The sequence below is a fragment of the Accipiter gentilis genome, chromosome 4, assembly GCF_929443795.1.
Source record: "Accipiter gentilis chromosome 4, bAccGen1.1, whole genome shotgun sequence".
NCBI classification, from domain to species: domain Eukaryota; kingdom Metazoa; phylum Chordata; class Aves; order Accipitriformes; family Accipitridae; genus Astur; species Astur gentilis.
In genome coordinates, this window is record NC_064883.1 from 48120133 (window position 1) to 48139621 (window position 19489).

Sequence of the window (19489 nt, forward strand, 5' to 3'; positions counted from 1 at the left end):
CTGCCACCATGCAGCTCAGTCAGCAAACTCAGAAAAAGTATTTTCTGAGTGTCTTACAGTCTTTTCAGGTCACGATTAACTAAAAATTTTATACCTTTTAATGCATTTATGTCTCTTTTTTTCCTCTTCTGGATCATTGCCAAGTCAAAGTTGTTGAAAGTATATCACTTGGCTGTGATGAAAACTGAATCTTTTATCTTACTGGTTTTTTTCAGCTTTCTTGGGCAACACATGGCCAGTATTTGCTTTTTATCTGTGTGTCCCTGTGAATTCCTCAAAAAGTTCTTGTGAAGGATTATATCCCTAAGGACGTCTTGGAAGTCTAAAATATCTGTGTTCCTTTATTTTCTTCCATTATTTCTGACATCTTTAAGGAATGGATGGGACATAATTTTCTTGCAGAAGTGATACAGCTAGGTCTCTTGATACTTAGAAGAATAAATTTGGAATTCACATGGTGCTTTTTAGTACTCTTCCAGCCACAGCAGTAATTAGCTTTGAATGAACATATTAGATCAGTTTTGACATAATGTGTATCTTTCTCTATAGCCTTGGAGACTGAAGCAGAGTTGTTCCTTTGGTATACTTGAGAGAGTTTAGCTTAGATTTAAATGTCCATGACTCTGTATTTCATAACTGGGAAACGTTCATGACATTCTGCTTAAAGCATTGTAGGGAAATCAGAGTAAATCTCTCTAAATCTTGCTTGTATCTTTTAGCTGCATGTTAACAGGTGTATCTGTCCTGGTTCCACGATTCTTTTCTGCTTTAAATCAAAATATAGCTTAACTCTTTGGTATTCTTCCCTTAACACTGTGACTATAAACAGATAAAAGTTTTCTCTTGCGGCACTCTCTTTCCTTTCCTAATATTTACTTGGTAATGAGATAGCCAGAATAGGAGATTCTAAATAAATTTAGAAATGCACCACTCCCCAACACAATTGCATTATTAGAATGATGGCGGTTACGATGAAGTTGGGGCTAAGTGAGGGATAGGACTAGGAGTTAATGGGACGTCAAAGTAAAAAGAGAGGGGGAAAGTTTTTGAATTAGAACATGATTTTTTGAGTGTTGGGAAGTGAAGACTGGGGACTCCCCTCTGCACTAAGGATTGCTGGGTGAGATTACTCTCTGCTGCAGGTGCAGAGAAGGAAGGGAGAATGCACTTCTGTTGATTAAACAAAATTTTCCTGATGTTCTCCTCTCTGCTTGACAGCTGCCAGTTAGTGACAGTTAGGGTCACTCACAGCCCTTCCTTTTCTTGGTGACAGGCAGACAGCAAAATATAAATTCAGCGCTGGGGAATCTCTCTTCCCCTCTGGAAGGTTTTCCTGGTCTCTAGATGAGGAAGGATCTTTTTGTTCCCTGCCTGGGCTTCTCTTGATCTCTGTGTTAAGTTTTACATTATTTGAGGGGATCCTTGTGCCTCTGCTGGAGTGAAGACCTCTGAGCACTTCAATGCTTCATAAAGCCACGTGCAGCTTTGTAAAAATTAAATCTAGTTCAACAAGCCTGCCTTTTTCTGAGGAGATCACAGGATTCTTTGATAACAGAAATTGTATTGATACTGTTGGATTTCTTAAGTCATCTGATCTGTTATCAATGACAACTCAATTAAAAATCTTACAGTATGAGTGAGTTTATTGGTTACCTTAAATGAAAAAGTCCCTCACTGTCAATTTGGAGACATATCAGTGAGTGGGTCATTTCTAGTGGGACCAGAAAGATCAGTTCTTGGCCCAGCACGGTGTAGCTTTTTTTTTTTTTTCCTGTGTCATGCATAATATGTGAAATCTGATGGTAAAATTTATGGGTAAGATTAATGGAACAGTAAATAAACACAGGGAGAAGGACAGTTATTGCTCCAAAGTGTTATCTGAGTTGCCCAATACAGTGGTCATGACACAGCAAAATTAGTTTTTCTGCAGATGAGCGCAGTACATTTCTAACCGAGGAATCTGGCATTACGAGAGTCTGTCTTGGAAAGCAGTGAGTCAGACATGCTTAAAGCAGATGAAGTTGACAGAGCACAAGCAACAGTTTGTTCTTATTTCTGCCTCTCTTGTACTTTCTAATATAGTATTTGTCAAGACCAGGAGGAGCTGGTACATGTCCTGTAGAGTATAGGCCTGACAACTTCAACCTATTTCTTTTATATTGAATTTAGCAGAGGCACAGGCATTACGGTACTCGTGTTTCTGTCTCCTACTAGCAGTGTTCCTCAAGGTTTCTGTTTTGCCAGAACAACAACCAGTCACCTCTTTCCATGGTAATATTGCTTCTGTTTCATAGATGGTGACCATCCTTTTCTCAAATCATCTAGTAGATAACTAGGTTATTGTACACTCAGAGCAGTTGTTTCCTGTATGTACTTGATCTGAAGATTGACACTTCTGTTTCACACCATTGTTCAAGGGTAAGATAAATGTTGCTTTCAGCTGCAAATACAGAAGCAGAAATGTAATGAGCATATATCAGATCTAGCGTTAACTCCCTGTGACAATTCAAATATGTTACCAAGTTTCACTAGTTTGACTGTGTACCACCCCGGACCTTGCAGTTGGCTTAAAGTCAAGTGTCCTTTCTACATGAGGTGCTCTAGCCGTTTTGACAGAAACCTGCAGCTGATCTTGATCAGTGTTTTGAGCGGAATCTGCTACTCTCAGGTATGAAATGGTAGCCTCAAATGTGAAGGAAGGCCGCCTCTTCCAGAATTGTTCTTCTCCAGCCATGCTATTGGCCAAGCAAAAGATTTCTCTGTCTCTCAACCTTACCTCTCCCATAGCCTTAGATACTTCATCTGTTACAGTACTACCATTAACCTGTTTTGAACTGAGGATTTCAAAAGGTGGATTGGATTATCCATGACTTGTTTGTTTGTTTGTTTGTTTGGTAATGACAGATTAGCCCTTCCTGGTGGCTAGTGCCAGGTCTGAAGTAAGGGAAGGACAAAGATGAAGTGCAGATCTTAATTTCTTGTTTTCAGAGGTGTTAAGGTTAGTTAGCCAGTGTTCTGGAAGGGTGAATGTTGTTACTGTGCTCCATCTGGCCGTATTAAAAAAGTTTGCTTGAGTAGCCGAGCTTTATGGAGAGTCCCTGTTGCTGTATGGCTGCTCTGTTCTCATTTACTTTTGGTCAGTGTTAATGTCCTCCACAGTTTTTGATTTGGAGATATCCTTAAATATACTTAGAGGATATTAGACAGACTAGCATTCTGCTGATTCCTTTGTAACCCTCCTAAGGAGTTGTAAGCCTCGTTTGCATATGTGCTCATAATTTAAATATATTACTTGTACGTTTTACTTGCAACACGTGCAGTACATACAACATGTATTTGCAGCTGCAGAAACAAAATAAAAATTAACTGTAATTTAGTCTCTGTGACATAGAGGCTGAAAGTGACCTCTTAGTCCTCAAACACACAAAGGATTCACTGAATATCTGGCAAAACCATGATTTGGGTAGACAGCTGTTTAAGCCTCAGTAATCACAAAATAATTTGGATCAGAAGGACCTTTGCAAGTCATGCATACCAACTGTTTCACAAAACAGGTTCAAATTACAGCAGGTTGCTCAGGACCTTGTCCAGTCGGGTTCTGACTACCTCCAGCCAAGGACGGACATCCCACAGCACCTTTTGGCAGCCTGTTCCAATGTTTTGGTACCATCGTGGTTTTGTGGGGTTTTTTGGTTTTTTTTAAAAAGTTCCTTATACTGAGTCGATTGCCCTCATTGCAGTGAGTTTCTGTTGCCTCTTATCTTGTTGTTGTGCACCTCCAAGAGGAGGCTGGCTCTGTCTTCTCTTCACCACCCCATATGGCAGCTGCACTCACCAACAGGATCTCCCTTTCCCCTTCTCTTCTCAAGGCTGGACAAACCCAGCTCTTGCAGCTTCTCTTGGCAGGCATGTGCTCCAGCCCCCAGACATCCTGGTGGTCCTCTGCGGGCCTCACTCCAGGATGTCACGTCTTTGTGGTCCTGTGCCCAGAAGTCCAGACCCAGTTTCACAAGTGTGGCATAGCAAGGAATAGCCTCTTTCCTTGAATTGATGGCAACACTTACGCTAATGCAGACCATTTTGCAGTTGACCTTTGTCACGGCTGGCTTACCTCACAGGCTCATTCTCCACTTGTTGTCCATGAGGACCCCAGGTCCTCTCCTGCAAAACTGCTTTCTACCCAGTTAATGCCCACCTGTGCCACGTGGTATCGTTCTATCCCAGGAGTAGAACTTGGTCTTTGCCTTTGTTGATGCTGAGCTGCCGTCCTGTTCCTGCAGCCTGTCAAGGTCCCTCTGAGCAGCCATGCTCCCCTGACTCTGACGTAGGCTCAGGGACCTGGCAGGCCTGAGGACAGGACTTACCAGGAGTAACGGAGGCAAAGACAACACTTGAGTGCCACGGCCGCCTCCATGGCTTTTGACATGAGCGGCAGAACCAGACCCAGACCCGGGTTTTCCTTAGTCTTCCTTCTGCTGCTGATACGCTTTGCAGAAGGCTTTCTTGTTGCCCGTCACGTCCATTGCTAGGTTCAGTTGCAGCTGAGCTTTGACTTCCCTAATTTCATGCTTGCATGCTCGGGCACCATTGTGCTGTTCCTGCTGGGTAGACCATCCCTGCTTACACCCCCGTGCACTCCCTCTTTGCATCTGAGGCCAGGCAGGAGGAATTCCCTGCTTAACCCTGCTGGCCTCCTGCCAGGCCTGCTCAACTTTCTGCACATCGGTCTGATCATTCCCCTTTGCTTTAAAGAGGCTGTCCTTGAAGTTCAGCCAGCTTCCCTGAGCCCCTTTGTCCTCCAGGGATCCCCACTGTCCCATAAGATCCTTCTGGGCAGATCCCTGAACAAGCCAAAACCCGCTCTCCTGAAGTCCAGGTCTTGCTCGCTACTCTCAGGATTGCAAACTCTGCCATCTCATGGCTGCTGCAGCCAGGGCTGCCCTTAACCTTCACATCCCCAACCAGCTCTTCGTTCTTTGTGAGTAACAGGTCCAACAGAGCACCTCCCCTTGTTGGCTTGTTGACCACCTGTGTCAAGAAATGGTCATTAATCCGATCCAGGAGTCTCCTGTAGTGCTTGTGCCCAGTGCTCCTGCCCTCAAAGCGGGTGTCAGGCTGGTTAAAGTTCCCCCATGAGTATGAGGGCCTGCAACCACGGTGCTTCCTCCAGAAGTCTAAGAAAGGCTTTGTCTCCTTCTTGACTAGGTTTTTTGTAGTACATGGCCATTGCAGTATCATCTGTTCCAGTGCAATTGTTAGCATTTGGATGAAGCCTTCCCTAGTGTGCAGCCTGTTGTCATTGCCTTCCAAGCCATTGTACTGTGCCAGTCATAGCAGCTATCCCATCATATTTTTCATATCCCAGAGATTGCAGTGTTGCAGCTGTTCACTGGTTTCTGATTCTGTTTCACAAGCCTTGCACATTTGTTTACAGTCATGTGTGGTGGGGCCCCCACAGTGTGCTGCTTTTACAAGGAAACTGAGAGCCTCTCCTATCATGCTGTTCCCTGCATATTGTCCTCCCAGTCCCCACTCTTATAATTTTTCCATTCTTTTGTCACCATCAAGAAAAAAAAAAAATCTATGGAAATCAAGGATAAAAGTGCATAACTTAATAATAATCTGTTCTTATTAATTTTTTTAAAATTTGCAACATTTGAATTTTCACAATAGGAAAAAGATAACCCCAGCCTCTAGAAAGACACTATCTTACTAATGTTAATAATAATAATCTATTCTAGTTATCCATATAATTCTAAGATAAATTTTAACATACATGCTTCAAAACCTCAGGTGGTGAGATGCTTCTGCTAAGTGTTTTTTGTAGTTTCTTGAAATAGATAAAGGCCGGAATGGAGAACTGAGGTCTTGTAATACTCTTTACACATTTGTGGTTAGAACTTTTGTAGAAGAGAGGAGAATTGCATGGAGCTATGAACTTTTCAGTTAGGGCAAAGCATGCAAGAAGGAGGAATTAGGCAGGCTGCACTGATCCTTATCACATAAACACCAAATAACTGGGGTTCAATTACCTATGAAGAAAACTGAAAAATGAATTAGGTACTACTGGCTGGAGTGTAAGAGTACCTTTATCTTTTTGAGCTAAAAGGTACCAGAAACAAAGAAAATTCTTCTTTGTGACATGATACTGCTGGGACTCCCCTTTAATTTTCCTCTCTCTCTTGAGGGAAAATTGGGAAAGATTATGAAATTGGAACGTTATCGTGCCTCCAAAAGATTATTCCAATAGTATGGTGAGAAAGCAAAAGACTGTAAGAGCAGCCAAAACTGGCCTGAGCAGACCTTTGATCTAGCCCAGTATCCCATCTTCACTGTGACCGTAACACATACCTAGAGAAGATTACAAACACAGGCAAGTACAGTTCTTCTCCTAAATTCTCTCTCAACCTGCAGCCATTTGCAGTTCAAGGAATTATATACAGCATTATCTTTGTCAGCTGATTTTAAAGTGTTTATGCTTTCTTAACATCTTATAATGTTTAACATCCAGTTTGGTTATAGGAATGGAATAGGAAATACCCTTTCACTTCCATGTGGTAAGAGATGTAAAAGCATGGAATAGAAATATTTATTGATCACTGCTGTTTCTACAAACTTATTAGAAATTTCATTAGATCCTGAGTCCAGTACCCTGTGAAGCAGCTGGAAAGGTTGTATTAGAGCTGGAGTATATGCTTTAACTTGAGGGCTGTGTAGGCCAGCTCCCTGCTTCATCATGTGCCTAGGAGTTCATGAACTGACTCTGCTGAAACTTGGAGTTAAAAGACTGAAACTATGTTCTGGGTCCAGTTTTTAATTGACTGCAGTACAGCATGGTTAATTTCCTCTGTGGGGAAGGAACTGAGGAATCTTTTCTTCTGTGTGGGACAGGATAAAAGCACTGAGGTATTTTGTTGAGTCCAAAGATTTGTATTCACTGTGTGGAGGAAGTATTGCCTAGCTGTCTTTATTCTGCAAGGTATCTGGCAACTCAATGTTTCCAGGGCAATGCTTGCTCTTCATGCTTTGCTCTTGAAAATGTTCATGTTCTTTTATTATTCTGCTGATACTAAGACTTTGTGAAAGAATACAAGCAGTTAAAAACATAGTGGTTCAGCTAAAGCTGAACAGAGTTTTTGGCTCCATGGTTTCTGCTTCTCCAAAGTGTCAGTCCTACTGTAAATAGAATAGGTGTTCTAGCATCTCAAAACAAATAGTCAAATAAATAAGGTTGAAAGAGACATTTGTTTGATAGTCTCAATCAGTCTGAATGCAGAAGGGAGGAATTGTTACTTCAGGCTGGAAAAGAAAAATATTAAGAAAGGGATGACAAAAAACTGTAAAATGTATGAGCAGTATGGAGAAGGTGCATAGGAAATGCCTGCCCACTGCTGCTCCAGAAATGCAAGATGGCATGAAATGAAGCTAACAGATGGCAGGTTCGAATGAGCAAAAGGAGGTACTTCTTCACACACTGTCTATTGAGGTTCTGGAATACTGTTTTTCAGTCTGTTCTGGGTTCTAAAGGGCAACAACTTTCAAATGCTGTCAGAGACAGTACTAGGATAGACGACTGTTGGGATGACCTCGTGCAATAGTTCTTGCGTCCTTGTAGACCGCAGTGAACAGGTGTATGCCTGGTGTCTCTCCCGTAGGTGTTTGTGTCTTACACCAAATTAAAAATGTAGACTTCTGATTCTAAAGCAAAACAGGAATGCTAATTAGCTTTTAATTCCTGTAGAACAGAAGTGTTCTAACAGTTAAATATTCTAGGTGAAAGCTAGAGTGAATATCATAGAAATAGACAAGGCAGTCCAGTAGATTTATTATAATTACTTACAGTTCCTTTCTTTTATGGTTTGTCTGCATGAGTTATTCGCAATTAAGAACTGACTTTTTCATGTAAGGGTATACTTGCCCATTTTTAAGCTCAGATCATTAAGTCTTCCTCCTAACCTACTTCATATCACCTCCTCTGCTGACTTCTCTGGAAAAGGGAAAATAAAAAGGGGGATTGTTAATAGAACTAATGTAGTTTAGCTAATGCATTAAAGTACCAGTAAAAGTTAGCAAGATTGTAAGTTGACACCTCGTAGCTGGTCATGTTGAAACTTTGACATGAAGGTCAGTTGTACCTCAGCCAAGAAGATGCATTGACAAAGGCTGACTTCCTAAATGGCAGTTTTTACTTACCATGGGTAACACTTGTTTTTAAAAAAATCAACATGAGCACACCGCCTTTATTGTCAGTCTAGAGAGACCCAGAACTTTTTTAGTTTAAACAGGACAAATTTACTGTACTTTACATTGCTGAGATGAGTGGCTCCCAGGCTGCTTGTAGCTAAGCCTCACTTGAAAAGAAGCAGCCATGATTCAGGCCTTGTGAATCCAGCTGGGGTCTTCCAGAGTTCATTAGCTTTAGTTCTGTGCTCCAGCTTTTCAGCTGTATGCTTGTACCATGCCACTGAGACCTGCCCTGCTAATTGGGAACTGTTGTCTTAGGGATAACTCCTTCTGAGCACATCAGTCTAAGGGCTGGGAAGGTGTCAGTATTACTGCTCTGGAACATGGTAGATTCTTGCTTCCAGTGCTTGGATATTCCTTGCTTCCTTCTCAGATCCGGGAGCTGGTTCCTGAGTCCCAGGCCTACATGGATCTGTTGGCCTTTGAACGCAAACTAGACCAGACCATTATGCGGAAGCGTGTGGATATTCAGGAAGCGCTGAAGAGGCCAATGAAGGTATGTCATGAAAATTTGTAGATTGAGTTAGGGGGAAAAAATAATCCTTGTATTAAATGGTGGAATGATCTTTCCAGTAGAAGTCCTGTTAACAGAGATATTTTGAAACAGATCAGAGAAAGCTCCTAAGAATAAGCAGCTGGGAAGCAGCATGCATAGAAAAGCGGTGGAGAAAATTCTGTGGATATTACCAGCCCTAGGTTCTGAAAGCCTTTAATAAGGGGAATAATAGCTTCTGGATAAATAAACATAGATTTTGGAACTTTGTGTTAGAATGGTTAAAAAGAAGAAAATAAGAGAATAGAGGCATGTCTGAAGAGAGGTGTTACATTTCCTGTTAGAATTCAGTCAAAAGCTAAAGTTGTGGAATAACAGAATATATAATGGGAAGAATTACTTACAGAAAAATTGTTGAATTGTTGAAGATCCTGCAAAAGTGTTCACATTTACATAGTCTGTAAAAGGATGATTCACGTAACAAAAGAATGGATGACATTTTCTGCAATTTCTATTAGATCAAGTCCAGCACTTCACTGTTCGTAATATCCTTCTGAAATGGTCTTTTCCTAAGTCTTCTGAGTCTATTCAACTGAATCATGGAAAAGTTTACGTAGGAGGAAACTGTGAAAGTCATCTAGTTCAACCTCCTGCTCAAAACCAGGTTGTCAAGGCCTTGTTGAGTTTTAAAAATCTCTAAGGATGGAGGTTTCACAGCCTCTTTGGGCAATCTGTTCCAATGTTGGGCCACTCTCATTGTGAAGAATTTCTTTTCATGTCTTGTTTAAGTTCTTGTGACTGTATTGAATGCTCATATTATTCATGTGATAAATCCTGTAGTATGAAGAGTTTTGTAGCTGTATGTCTACTGTGAAGTAAAGCTGTCATTCTTGTCTGTACCACAGTAATGGGTATCAGCTCAACTAAGATCAAGATTCCTTTCTATTTGTCACTGTACAGGTATCTGATAAGATGTGGAAGGCTTTTACCTCTGATGTTTTTCCAGTTGATATGTATGAAACAGAAAAAAAATGGAAAAAATTAAGTCCCATTAACATACCTGTTTTATAGATAGGAAACTGAAGTGTGGATGGTTTAAATCACAAGTTTGTAGTCAAAAAGTGTTGTATATAGTAGATTGGACTTTCAAAAGGAATATTTTGTTTTAGCTTCTTAATGTGGGTAGAACACCCTTATTTTAAACCAGCTAGGAACTTGGCCATGTTTAAAAGTAATTGAAGACTTAGACTCTCATTCATAAATCTGCAGGAAGTCATTTATTCTGTGGTAATCCCTTTAACTAGGGAATTGACCAGTACATGAGGTGCCAGCTCTAAGCTGTACGATGGAGATATTCAGGGCCTGTAATGGGGAAGACTATAGGAGGCACAACAGTCTAGAGAAACTGTAGACAGAAAATTCTGTTTCCATTTAGGGCTCAGAAAACACATTTTAAGTATCAGTTACTCAGCTAGTTAACATCTAAAGAATGATCAAACAGATGTTTTTCAAATTCATGTCTAGACTTAGCACGTAGCATCTGTGAAATTCAAGACCTGTCAAAATAAAGCTAAGCCTATTGGGTTATTCTGATGTCAAGTATTTTCATTATACTATAGTTGGAACATTGGTAACAGCAATAAAAATTATCTCTGCATTTCCATCTCTTATCAAAGCTCTTGTAATTTTGAAATATTTGCCTTAAAACAGTGGTTCCCAAACTGGGATTGTAATCCTGGGAAAAATTTAAATTTGTCTGAGGTATGTGATAATATGTAGGGAATATGCAGGACTCCTCAGAATTTTCAGTTGTGACTGCAGTTATCTCACTGGTCACAGCAATTGAGTTGTAACTAGAAGCAGTCTTTGGGAACCACAAGTTTATGGTCTAGTATTGCTCAGGCTGTTTTTTTCTGTCTGAAGACTATTATTCTGGAGAAATTTTAGGGGGAGATGTTTCAAACGCTTTTGATTTGAGGACAGTGCATAAAATATGCTGGGCCTATTGATCCTACTTGGATCTTCTGTGAACAGTTGCACTGTTGAAAGAGATGACAGCTGCGGGATTGCTCAGAAAGCAAGGAGGCCTTGGGGTCGTGAGGTTGGTTGAAGGGAGGGAAACGGCTTTCACCACCTGCCAGGTCACTTTACCACTGCCAGCAGCCCCTCTCAGCTGCCAGCTTTTCCAGTCCAGATCCTGCTTTCTCTTTCTTCTGCCTATTGCGTACTACTGTGTTCTCTCCTCTTCTGCCAGTCCTATGTTCTTGGACTACATCTATCACAAGAGTCTCAGAATTCCTTGCCCGCAGAGCAGCATTTGCTGCATGCCACTCATTGCAGGAGTCCTTGCACTGACTTTATGGAAGACCCACCCACTCACACGCTCAGAATTCCAGGAAGGACTTTTTAGTGGGGAGTCAGGCAGACAGGGTTGTTTGACTGCAGTGTGGCTAGAGGTACAGAAATAGCAAGTTCCGTGGCCTGAAGGAAACAGAAACTGTATGGCTCAACTTCAGATGAGTAGATGTCATTAAAGAAGAATGCATTACTGAAAATCTGGACAGCTAGGGCCATGGTGGACTTTGGGAGTGGGATTTATTTGACTAAGTATAGACATCTATGTTGTGTTTATTTATATGTAAGTTCGTTACTCTGGGCTCCCTTTATAGTTGAGCAATTTAGTTAGTGTAGGCAATGGAGTTCAGGACACAGTTCTTCTCATACAGAAGTAGATATTTAAAAGAATATGGATAAATCATGCCCTTAAAAGTGCCTGTTTCTTTTGATTGACTAAGCCTGAGATAACTAGTCAGTTGTGGACATAAACGTAATTTTACGATTGAGATGATTTTCATCCCAAGACTTGAATCAGGGGTCACCTGGCTGAAAGAAGGGCATCTAGTGACCCATCCCACAAGCAAGGGTCCTACTCCAAGCCCTGGCACCACAAACAATAGTTTGGTCTCACCCAAACCACAAACTGTTATCCAGGGACTGTCACTCTTTCACAGTGAACTGGTGTGGGACATGGAGTTTACCAGACCTGTGTGTGGTTGTGGTTTCTCAAACTAAATGATCTACTCCCAGGTTCCCCACTTTCAGGTTTTAAGGTGACTGAGGAATTGCTATCAGATTGTCAGCAGAAGGGATTTCGCATTTTTTCTGAAATGCTAAGGTTTCTGCCTGGTCCTCTGCCCTCTCAGGCAAGACTGTTTTTGGTTTTTTTTGCTCAGTATGCCTTGTGTCCGCAGCATCTCATACTGGAGCTCTGCAGTTCTGTTGTTCTAAGAGACTCTCATGTTTTCCGTGTAATGAGTTATAAACCTTAAGCATCTGAGGGATATTCTTAGGGGCAGAAGAATAAATAATTTGTGGAGATTTTTGTGTCATACTCTGAACCCTACTGTCATTGAGCTCTTAGAATCAAACCTGTACTCACTTCAGCCAACAAATGCAGTAGGTATCATTTATCCTAACTTGAGCAAAGCATTTTATTCATTCTTCAGGGGATATTATGGAGAAAGAGGTGGGGATTGCTAAAGAAAATTCAAGGTAATTGAGAGCAATGGCAGCTCTATCACTTTTTAGCTGTTGTAGATTCCCCTCTGCACTTTGAGGTCTGCGGCACATGGGCAGTGTACTTCCTTTTCTGTGGTTGTCATGTTGGTCTTGGTGCTGACTGGGATTAATTGGAGGAATTTCTGCTATAAAATAGGTGCCAACTGATTTGAAACATCATTAAAGGTGAAGTTTATTATTTTGATAATAACAATCTTAATATGATGTGACTGAGAGAAAAAAAAATTATGATAGGTCAGTAACTAGAATTCCCTATAACAACAGAAAAGGTCTAGTGTTGCTGCAGAAGACCCTAGTGGCATCTCATCTGATTGTTAAAGCTGGAATACAATGTCATCGATACGCCAAATGAACAGTTCAAACTAGAACAATTATGCGAAAAAAGAGCTTCTGCAACAATCTAGGGAAAGGAAGATTCACCTTGTGCATGTCACTCGGCTTTTATATGCAAACACAAAAAAATTTGAGAGGAACTGGGAGTGGCTGTCTTTTTGGCAGAGGGGAAGAAAAGTATCAACATTTAGGCTGAAGGACAGTGCTGGCACAAGAACAAATGGGGAAAAGGTGACTGAGTAAATGTTAGGCTTGAAATTAGAAAGAGGTCGTAATTGTCAGAGAAGCAAAATTGCTCCAAATCAAGGAGCAGAAACAGAGATTTCATTTTTTAAATTGTATCTTCATGGGTTCTGAAAAGCATTACATGATACAGACCTGTGACCTGGACTTACTGTCGCTGACAGCTCAGTGACCCTAGGGCCCATTGGTGTACTCCATCAAGCACTACAGTGGTTTTGATAAGATACTCTAAAGCTCTTCAGGGGTAATGTCTGCACAAGTCATTTAAAGTAGAAATATGTTGAAGGCAGAACAGAATTTATGGTAATTTCAATTTAAACAAAATAATTTATTGAGGGAATTTTATTAGGAATTTTCTCATCTTTAATCATCAACCATAACATTTACAAAATAAAAAAAAGCCAAATAGCTTACAGTTTCGCTAGTGTGAGGAGGTCAGTCCAGCAACAGGTATATTGTCTGATTAGTATGCGGTTATACATTGGGGGAGTTGGGTCATGGCTTGTGGTTGTCTTACTGTCCTTAGCCTTAACATGTATGTTGATCTGCAGTCACCCAATCTTTGAGGGTCACCTCAGAGTCAGTGGGCTTTAGGTGAGTCCACCTCCTTTTGGATACCCCGGAACTTGGGCCTAGGAGTTCCCAGGTTGTCTTCTATAGACTGATCTGGGGGTTCTTACACATGTTATTATTGAGAGGACTGAGTTGCCAATGGGACCACACCAAGAAGTGTTACTGCATTACTGGTTGGCTTGTTGTCTGGATAGTTACTCACTGTCAAGAGACTGTGCCTGCAGCCTTACCATGCTACACTGCTTTTAACTAGTTAGGACTGAATCATGCCACTGGGCAAAAAGTTAATCAGGCCCGACACGAACAGGCAAAGTACATGTGCATTTTCAACCCATCACAAACTAGCTTAAGTATTTGATGAGAACATGGTTAAATCTTGCATAATCACCCTCCTTCTCCCACATGCAGTAGCAACAGGAATTATGAGGCTTGTGTGAATCAGTGTCCTTACTAATAGTGACCAGTAACAGGATCACAGTTTGTTTGAAGTTGGAAGTGACCTCTGGAGGTCATCTTGTCCAACCCCCCTGCTCAAGCAGGGCCACTTACAGCTGGTTGCCCAGGACCACGTCCAGATGGCTTTTGAACATCTCCAAGGTGGGACACTCCACAACCTCTCTGGGTAATGTGTTCCAATGCTAAATACTTCATAGGAAGGTGCCAGAAACCCTTCCAACTGTAGGTGACAGTTCCACCTAAATTCCAGTAATTAGAGATCAGTTTATATTAAGACACAGAAAGGTCTGACATCTTTTAAAATTTTCATATATTGATATGACTGGATATTCCTGGGATCTGTACATAATATAGTCACTCCCTGTTTTTTTGTTTGTTTGGGTTTTATTTGTTTGTTTGTTTAAAGAGCTTTTGGCTTTGGTTCAACAGCTGGCAGTTCAAAAATAGACCAATTGAGGCTGATTAATATGCATATTTATGACCACTAGAACAAGATATCAGAGATGTAATAGATTTTTCATTCTGTCAAGTCTTTAAGTCAATACTGGATGGCCTTTAAAAAGAGCTGCCCTATTTGATGAATGACTAGAGCCTGTGTTGCACAGGAAATTGAACTGGACAATGAAGTCTCTTCTTGCTTATAAACCTGCAAGTTCTTAATCTGTGTTCTGTGACAATGAGTTCTATGGGTTAACTATGCTTCATTATGCTTTGTATAGCATACATGACATACTTCCATTGATCAGGTTTGAATTTATGGTCTTGTGGCATAATTTTATGTGTTATGCTTTTTGCATTGTGAGATAAGGAAAATGCAAACACCTAATCTTCTTTAGATCAGCCCATATGTTAAATATGTCTTCCAGGTTCTTTAATGTTCTCTTTTCTTAGGTAAAAAATTCAGCCCTCCCAATCACTGTAGAGAAAGAATTTTTCAGTGCACCTAGCTATTCTTATCACCCATCAGTATACACCTCCTGATTCTCTTCCTGAGAGAGTATGGTATACAACTGCTAAGTAAGCTGCTATAACTGATTTTATAGACTATTGTGCATACTATTCTCCATTTTATTCCTCTATAACATTTGTTTGACTTTTTTTGAGTTTTTTTGTTGTTGTTGTTGAAGTTTTTATAGAACTGTCTACAGGTGTTTTTCATGTGTTGGTGCAATTTTGAACTCAGTAAATATTGGGTAGTTCCTTTTAGTACTCGTGATACTTGCATATTCTACCAAGTCACTGATTTTCCTGCTTTGGGTTGGCCATTTTTAAGTTCTCGTCCATTTTTGTTGTCATGAGTTACCCAACTAAGTTTGATTCTTCTACAAATTTTGACATATCTGTCTGCTGCTACTCTGGGTGAGCAATACCTCTATATTCCAGTTCTGATATGAACACTCTCTGTTTCATTTGATTCTTTTATAATGGTCAGACTTGGAACACTTGTTATTGGTGGTCATTGTTCTTTTTGTCTCCTGATTTCTAGTCTCCATGATACTTTTATCTTTGATGGTTCTTTTTCCTTCCTAAAAAGTTTTTGTGAGACCATACGAAGACAGAAACACAGATTTTAATCTTTACTGTGCTTTATGCATGAGGTTTTTATGCTTTGTTGAGGTACATAGAAATCCATCCTTAAGACGTGCATAGAGAGCTCTTAATACTATTCATAGGATCAGCAGCCAGATTTCCTTGATTCAGTCAGCAATAGTCTATCTGCTGATAACTTAGTTAATTTGTTTGAAATCCCAAGCACAACTTCCCTGGAAGTGTCCTGGAGCTACTGTGTCCTGCCTGAGAGTTCACTGAAGAAAACTTTAACTTCAGCAAGAGGTTATTTGATTCACAACGTTGATCAAGTCTCTGTGATGTTCCTCCCTGTTGGACTTTGTCTTTCTGGGTGGCAAAGTTTCAGTGTGTCTGAAGAGGTGAAATGTGATACTTTCTTCTTGCCCTAGAGCTGTAAGTTTTCTCTTTAGTTTTTGCCCCAAGCTTCTGAGAATCCTACCAGTAAAAAACAAGGCCTCAGGTTTTGGTTGGTTGCTTTTCCGTTCTCTGAGAAGCCACCACACAGAGAGGAGAATAGATTTTAGGTCTGTGCTATAATGTGCATCACTAAGAAATTTGTAGAATTTGTTGAAGGGCAGCAGCTTCTTGCCCAAGTATGTTGCGCTGCTGTATTTAAGCCGCAGAGTAACCAAGTTGTAGGTAACTGATGTATCATTTCCCATCTGGATGAGATGGAGTTGCTCAACTGGAGACGGAAGAATACCTCACTCTCAGAGCTTTCTGGATATGACCTTGGCATTATTGTGGAACCCAGGAGTACTGATAAGTGAACTGAGCGCAGTGATTTTGGGTGTGTGTCTTTAGCCAAGGAGGCTTTATGGTCTGTATAGCGGCTATAAAACCCCAGCCAGCACCATTTTGGTGTTCCTTCTTTGTTGAGCTCCGTTTTGACTGTCTATATCATCTCTGAGCTGCCATCTTCCAAGACTGGACCTCCTTATGCTAGCAGTATAGCTGTGAGTGCTGAAGTTGTTACTCACTGAGTAGATTGCTTCAGGAGGGATTAAGACTATACTCTTGGATCTCTGCCAGGATCTTCTTCATCAGGTGAGATGGTAGTGTCTCACAGCTGACAGGAGAAAAGTCATGGTAGAGGAGAAGGAGCCTGCTGGTCCAAAGAAAACATTCATTTGTAGAGCTATGGTTCTGATGTTTTGCTAGAGATTTCTAAGTGTATTTTCTTTAATGCCACTGCTCAAAGTATGTATTACCGCAGTTGGTGATAAGCGTATGTAGGACAAGTTCAAATGCTGTTGTCTAGTGTCTGGAACTGGTAGATAGTCAGCCTCCCAGAATGTCTTGAGCAGAGCTGTTCCCAGGTAGCTTTTATGGAGGAGCCAGTGGTGCTGGCAACACTAGACATGTGTAAGGAGGAGGTGGTAGTGGGAATTCTGGGAAGGGCAGAAAGAAGGAAAAAATGGAGCAGCAACTCATAAGGGAACAAACGGGAAGTGGACATGTTGGCAGCAGCTTCAGAAAAGTAGTTGTGGAGGCTTGAATGTTTCTGAGTCAGCACAGTGCTGTACAGAGAAGGACAGGTTTGGCTGTTCAAGCAGTGTTCATGGCCAAATGTCTTTTTCACATTTTTTTTAGACTGCTTACCAGAATGTCTCTGGCAGATCTGGCTGCACTTTGCAGGTCAGGTCTAGAGATACTGGTTATGACAATTGTGATGGCTGACACCTGATTGCAGTTGGCTGTGCAGGTTCATTTTAAAGGGTGGTGGCTCAGCTGTAGAAAGGAAGGCTAATGTTTGCCATGTCCTAAGGTGCACTTGGCCTGGTAGAGCCCTCAGAGGGAGGGGAAGATTGTGCCAGCTGGAGTGCAGGGTAGGCCAGTCAGTGAGGCAAAATGGATGAGGGACTGCCTCATTCAGTAAGAAGCCAGAAGAAAAAGCAGAAATTTGGAGTCTCCTGAAAGAAGGCAATGGCACAAACACAGTTAGATCTTAAGGAATAAAAAGAGAGGATTCTCTGTGTCTCCCCAGAAATGACCCTACAGAGTTTTCTGCAACTCTGGAAATCACACAGTTCCTGGAATAAGAGCAAGCCTGAAGAAATGAACCATTTTCAAGGACATGTGAGCAGAGAAAATTTGGTTTACAGAACCTTTTTTTTAAATTCCATTTTACCAGGCAAATGTGAGTTTTCTTTCTTTATGTTCCCTTATTCTGCTTTGTGTTCTAATAAAGATTTTTGTTAGATTTAAAGCTCATTTGGTGTTGGGATCCTCTTGCAGCTGTGCAGTTGTGCTATTTGACTGATTTCCTGATGAGTCAGAAGCAAGGATCTTTCAGTGGTTGCATTTGGGAGATAATCACTGCCTTAATACTGCTGCAAATTTGCAGTACCTCTTGGGCCAAAATCTGAAGACAGCCCCCAGGGTGCAAGTTACAAATTTTGCATGTTGGATAGAATGTCTTTTCTTAGCAGAGACTAAAGGCTCAGCATTCTATAGTACTTACAGGTTGTCAGTAGTGTCTGTAACGTGTTGGGAGTCAAAGGCTAAATGGTTTTCGATCTAAAATCAAGATACGTAGAAAGTAGGACAAAAAATAGCTTTAGAGATAGCCATTACTTAGGATTTTTATTCATAATTATTCTAAGTTCCTTTCTGATGACAGTGTGGAAGAAGTGGGCTGATTTATAGGGATTACAGTGAGGAAAGGATTAAATCTGAGAAAGAGAATTCATTGTGTAGAAAAAAACACTGTAAATTGAAGAGAGAGATGTAGGACAAACAAACAAATGATACACAGACTCTGACTTTGGCAGAGCAGGGAAAGTATAGCGAACCCAGCAAGAGACCAGTTCTGAAATGTAAGCTGCATCTGGCTTGTGCTTGACTTGAAAGAAAAATGATAAGGGGTTAGCAAAGGGAAACAGTGGAAAATATCAAGGAGAGGTATTTTGTATTTCACAGTGGAGTTAGGCATTGTTACTAACTTGGTTTTAGGAGGACTGTACAAGGTAGCTAGAGCCTGAAAGCTAGGAGAAAGGAAGACATCTAAAATACTCAGATTTGAATAGGGATGTTATTGCAGAGGATGATCTTAGTGGTGAAATGTCGGACTTTGAAGGAAACAGACACAGTTCCTATCTGGATATGGGGAGGTATGAGGAGAGAAGGAGTTTTCAGGGTAAAAGGGAGAATGGAGATAATGTCTTTGGAAATCAAAAGAAGAGGAAATGGAATCAGTGATATAAACCTGAAATGTTGGTGGAGTATCTAGGAGGAACTATTAAGAAAAAAGCTGCTTATGTATATATATACAGTTTTGCAAATAATCCAGGTGGGGATAAAATTTAGGAACAGTGCACAAAATGTGCAACTTAATTTGAGGAGTTGTGAATTTAGAAATGTGAAGTCCTTCACAAGTCCTCCACAATAAATAGAGATTCTGGGGCCTTAAAAAAGAAAGAGCACTGTAGCAACAGAAATCCTGTAGGAAAGGATGGAGAAAGAATAAAGATTTCTAGGAATATTTTTCTACCTATCTGCCTGTTCTTATCTGTGTCAACCTGTTATTTTCTGGACTCTTGGCACTTTTGAAAATCCTGTTCCCTATCAGTGCATACTATTGACACTCCATTTCCATCAAACTTTTATGTCACTGTCTTCTCTAGATTTGGCAAAGTGTAGTCAGTTTCTTGTTCCTCTTTAGCCATACATCTATCTCTGCCTCCCACATTCCTCTGTGTCATATCAGATTTTTAGTTTCCTGACCTGATGTATATAACTTCCTTCTCTCCTATATGTGTGTATGTCTGAGTGTGAAAGCTTTATAAGACTACTCCTTTCTTATGTTGGATGAAGGTTGTTTTGACTGCATTAACTGGACAACTGTAGCCTTTTTGTCATTATATTATAAACAGATATTTGAGATTAGAGTCCCAAAGAAATTTTTGGCAATATATTTTCTGGAATCCATGCATCATAGTTAATGGCCAGGTTTTCCACATGGTGCACGGGAGAGAAGGGCACTGAGCAATAACATAG

General features: G+C 40.8%; 1 protein-coding gene across 7 annotated transcripts in view; it reads left to right on the forward strand.

The window, feature by feature from the left end:
• SMARCD3 (SWI/SNF related, matrix associated, actin dependent regulator of chromatin, subfamily d, member 3) overlaps positions 1-19489 on the forward strand; it is a 115972-nt gene that overhangs the window by 68927 nt on the left and 27556 nt on the right. For 6 of the 7 annotated variants that reach the window (XM_049798312.1, XM_049798309.1, XM_049798311.1 and 3 more), the window contains one exon: positions 8618-8740. The exons of the other annotated variant lie outside the window; for it this stretch is intronic. In XM_049798312.1, the coding sequence (XP_049654269.1) occupies positions 8618-8740 (123 nt within the window). The remainder of the gene's footprint in view (positions 1-8617; positions 8741-19489) is intronic. 7 annotated transcript variants of the gene reach the window in all.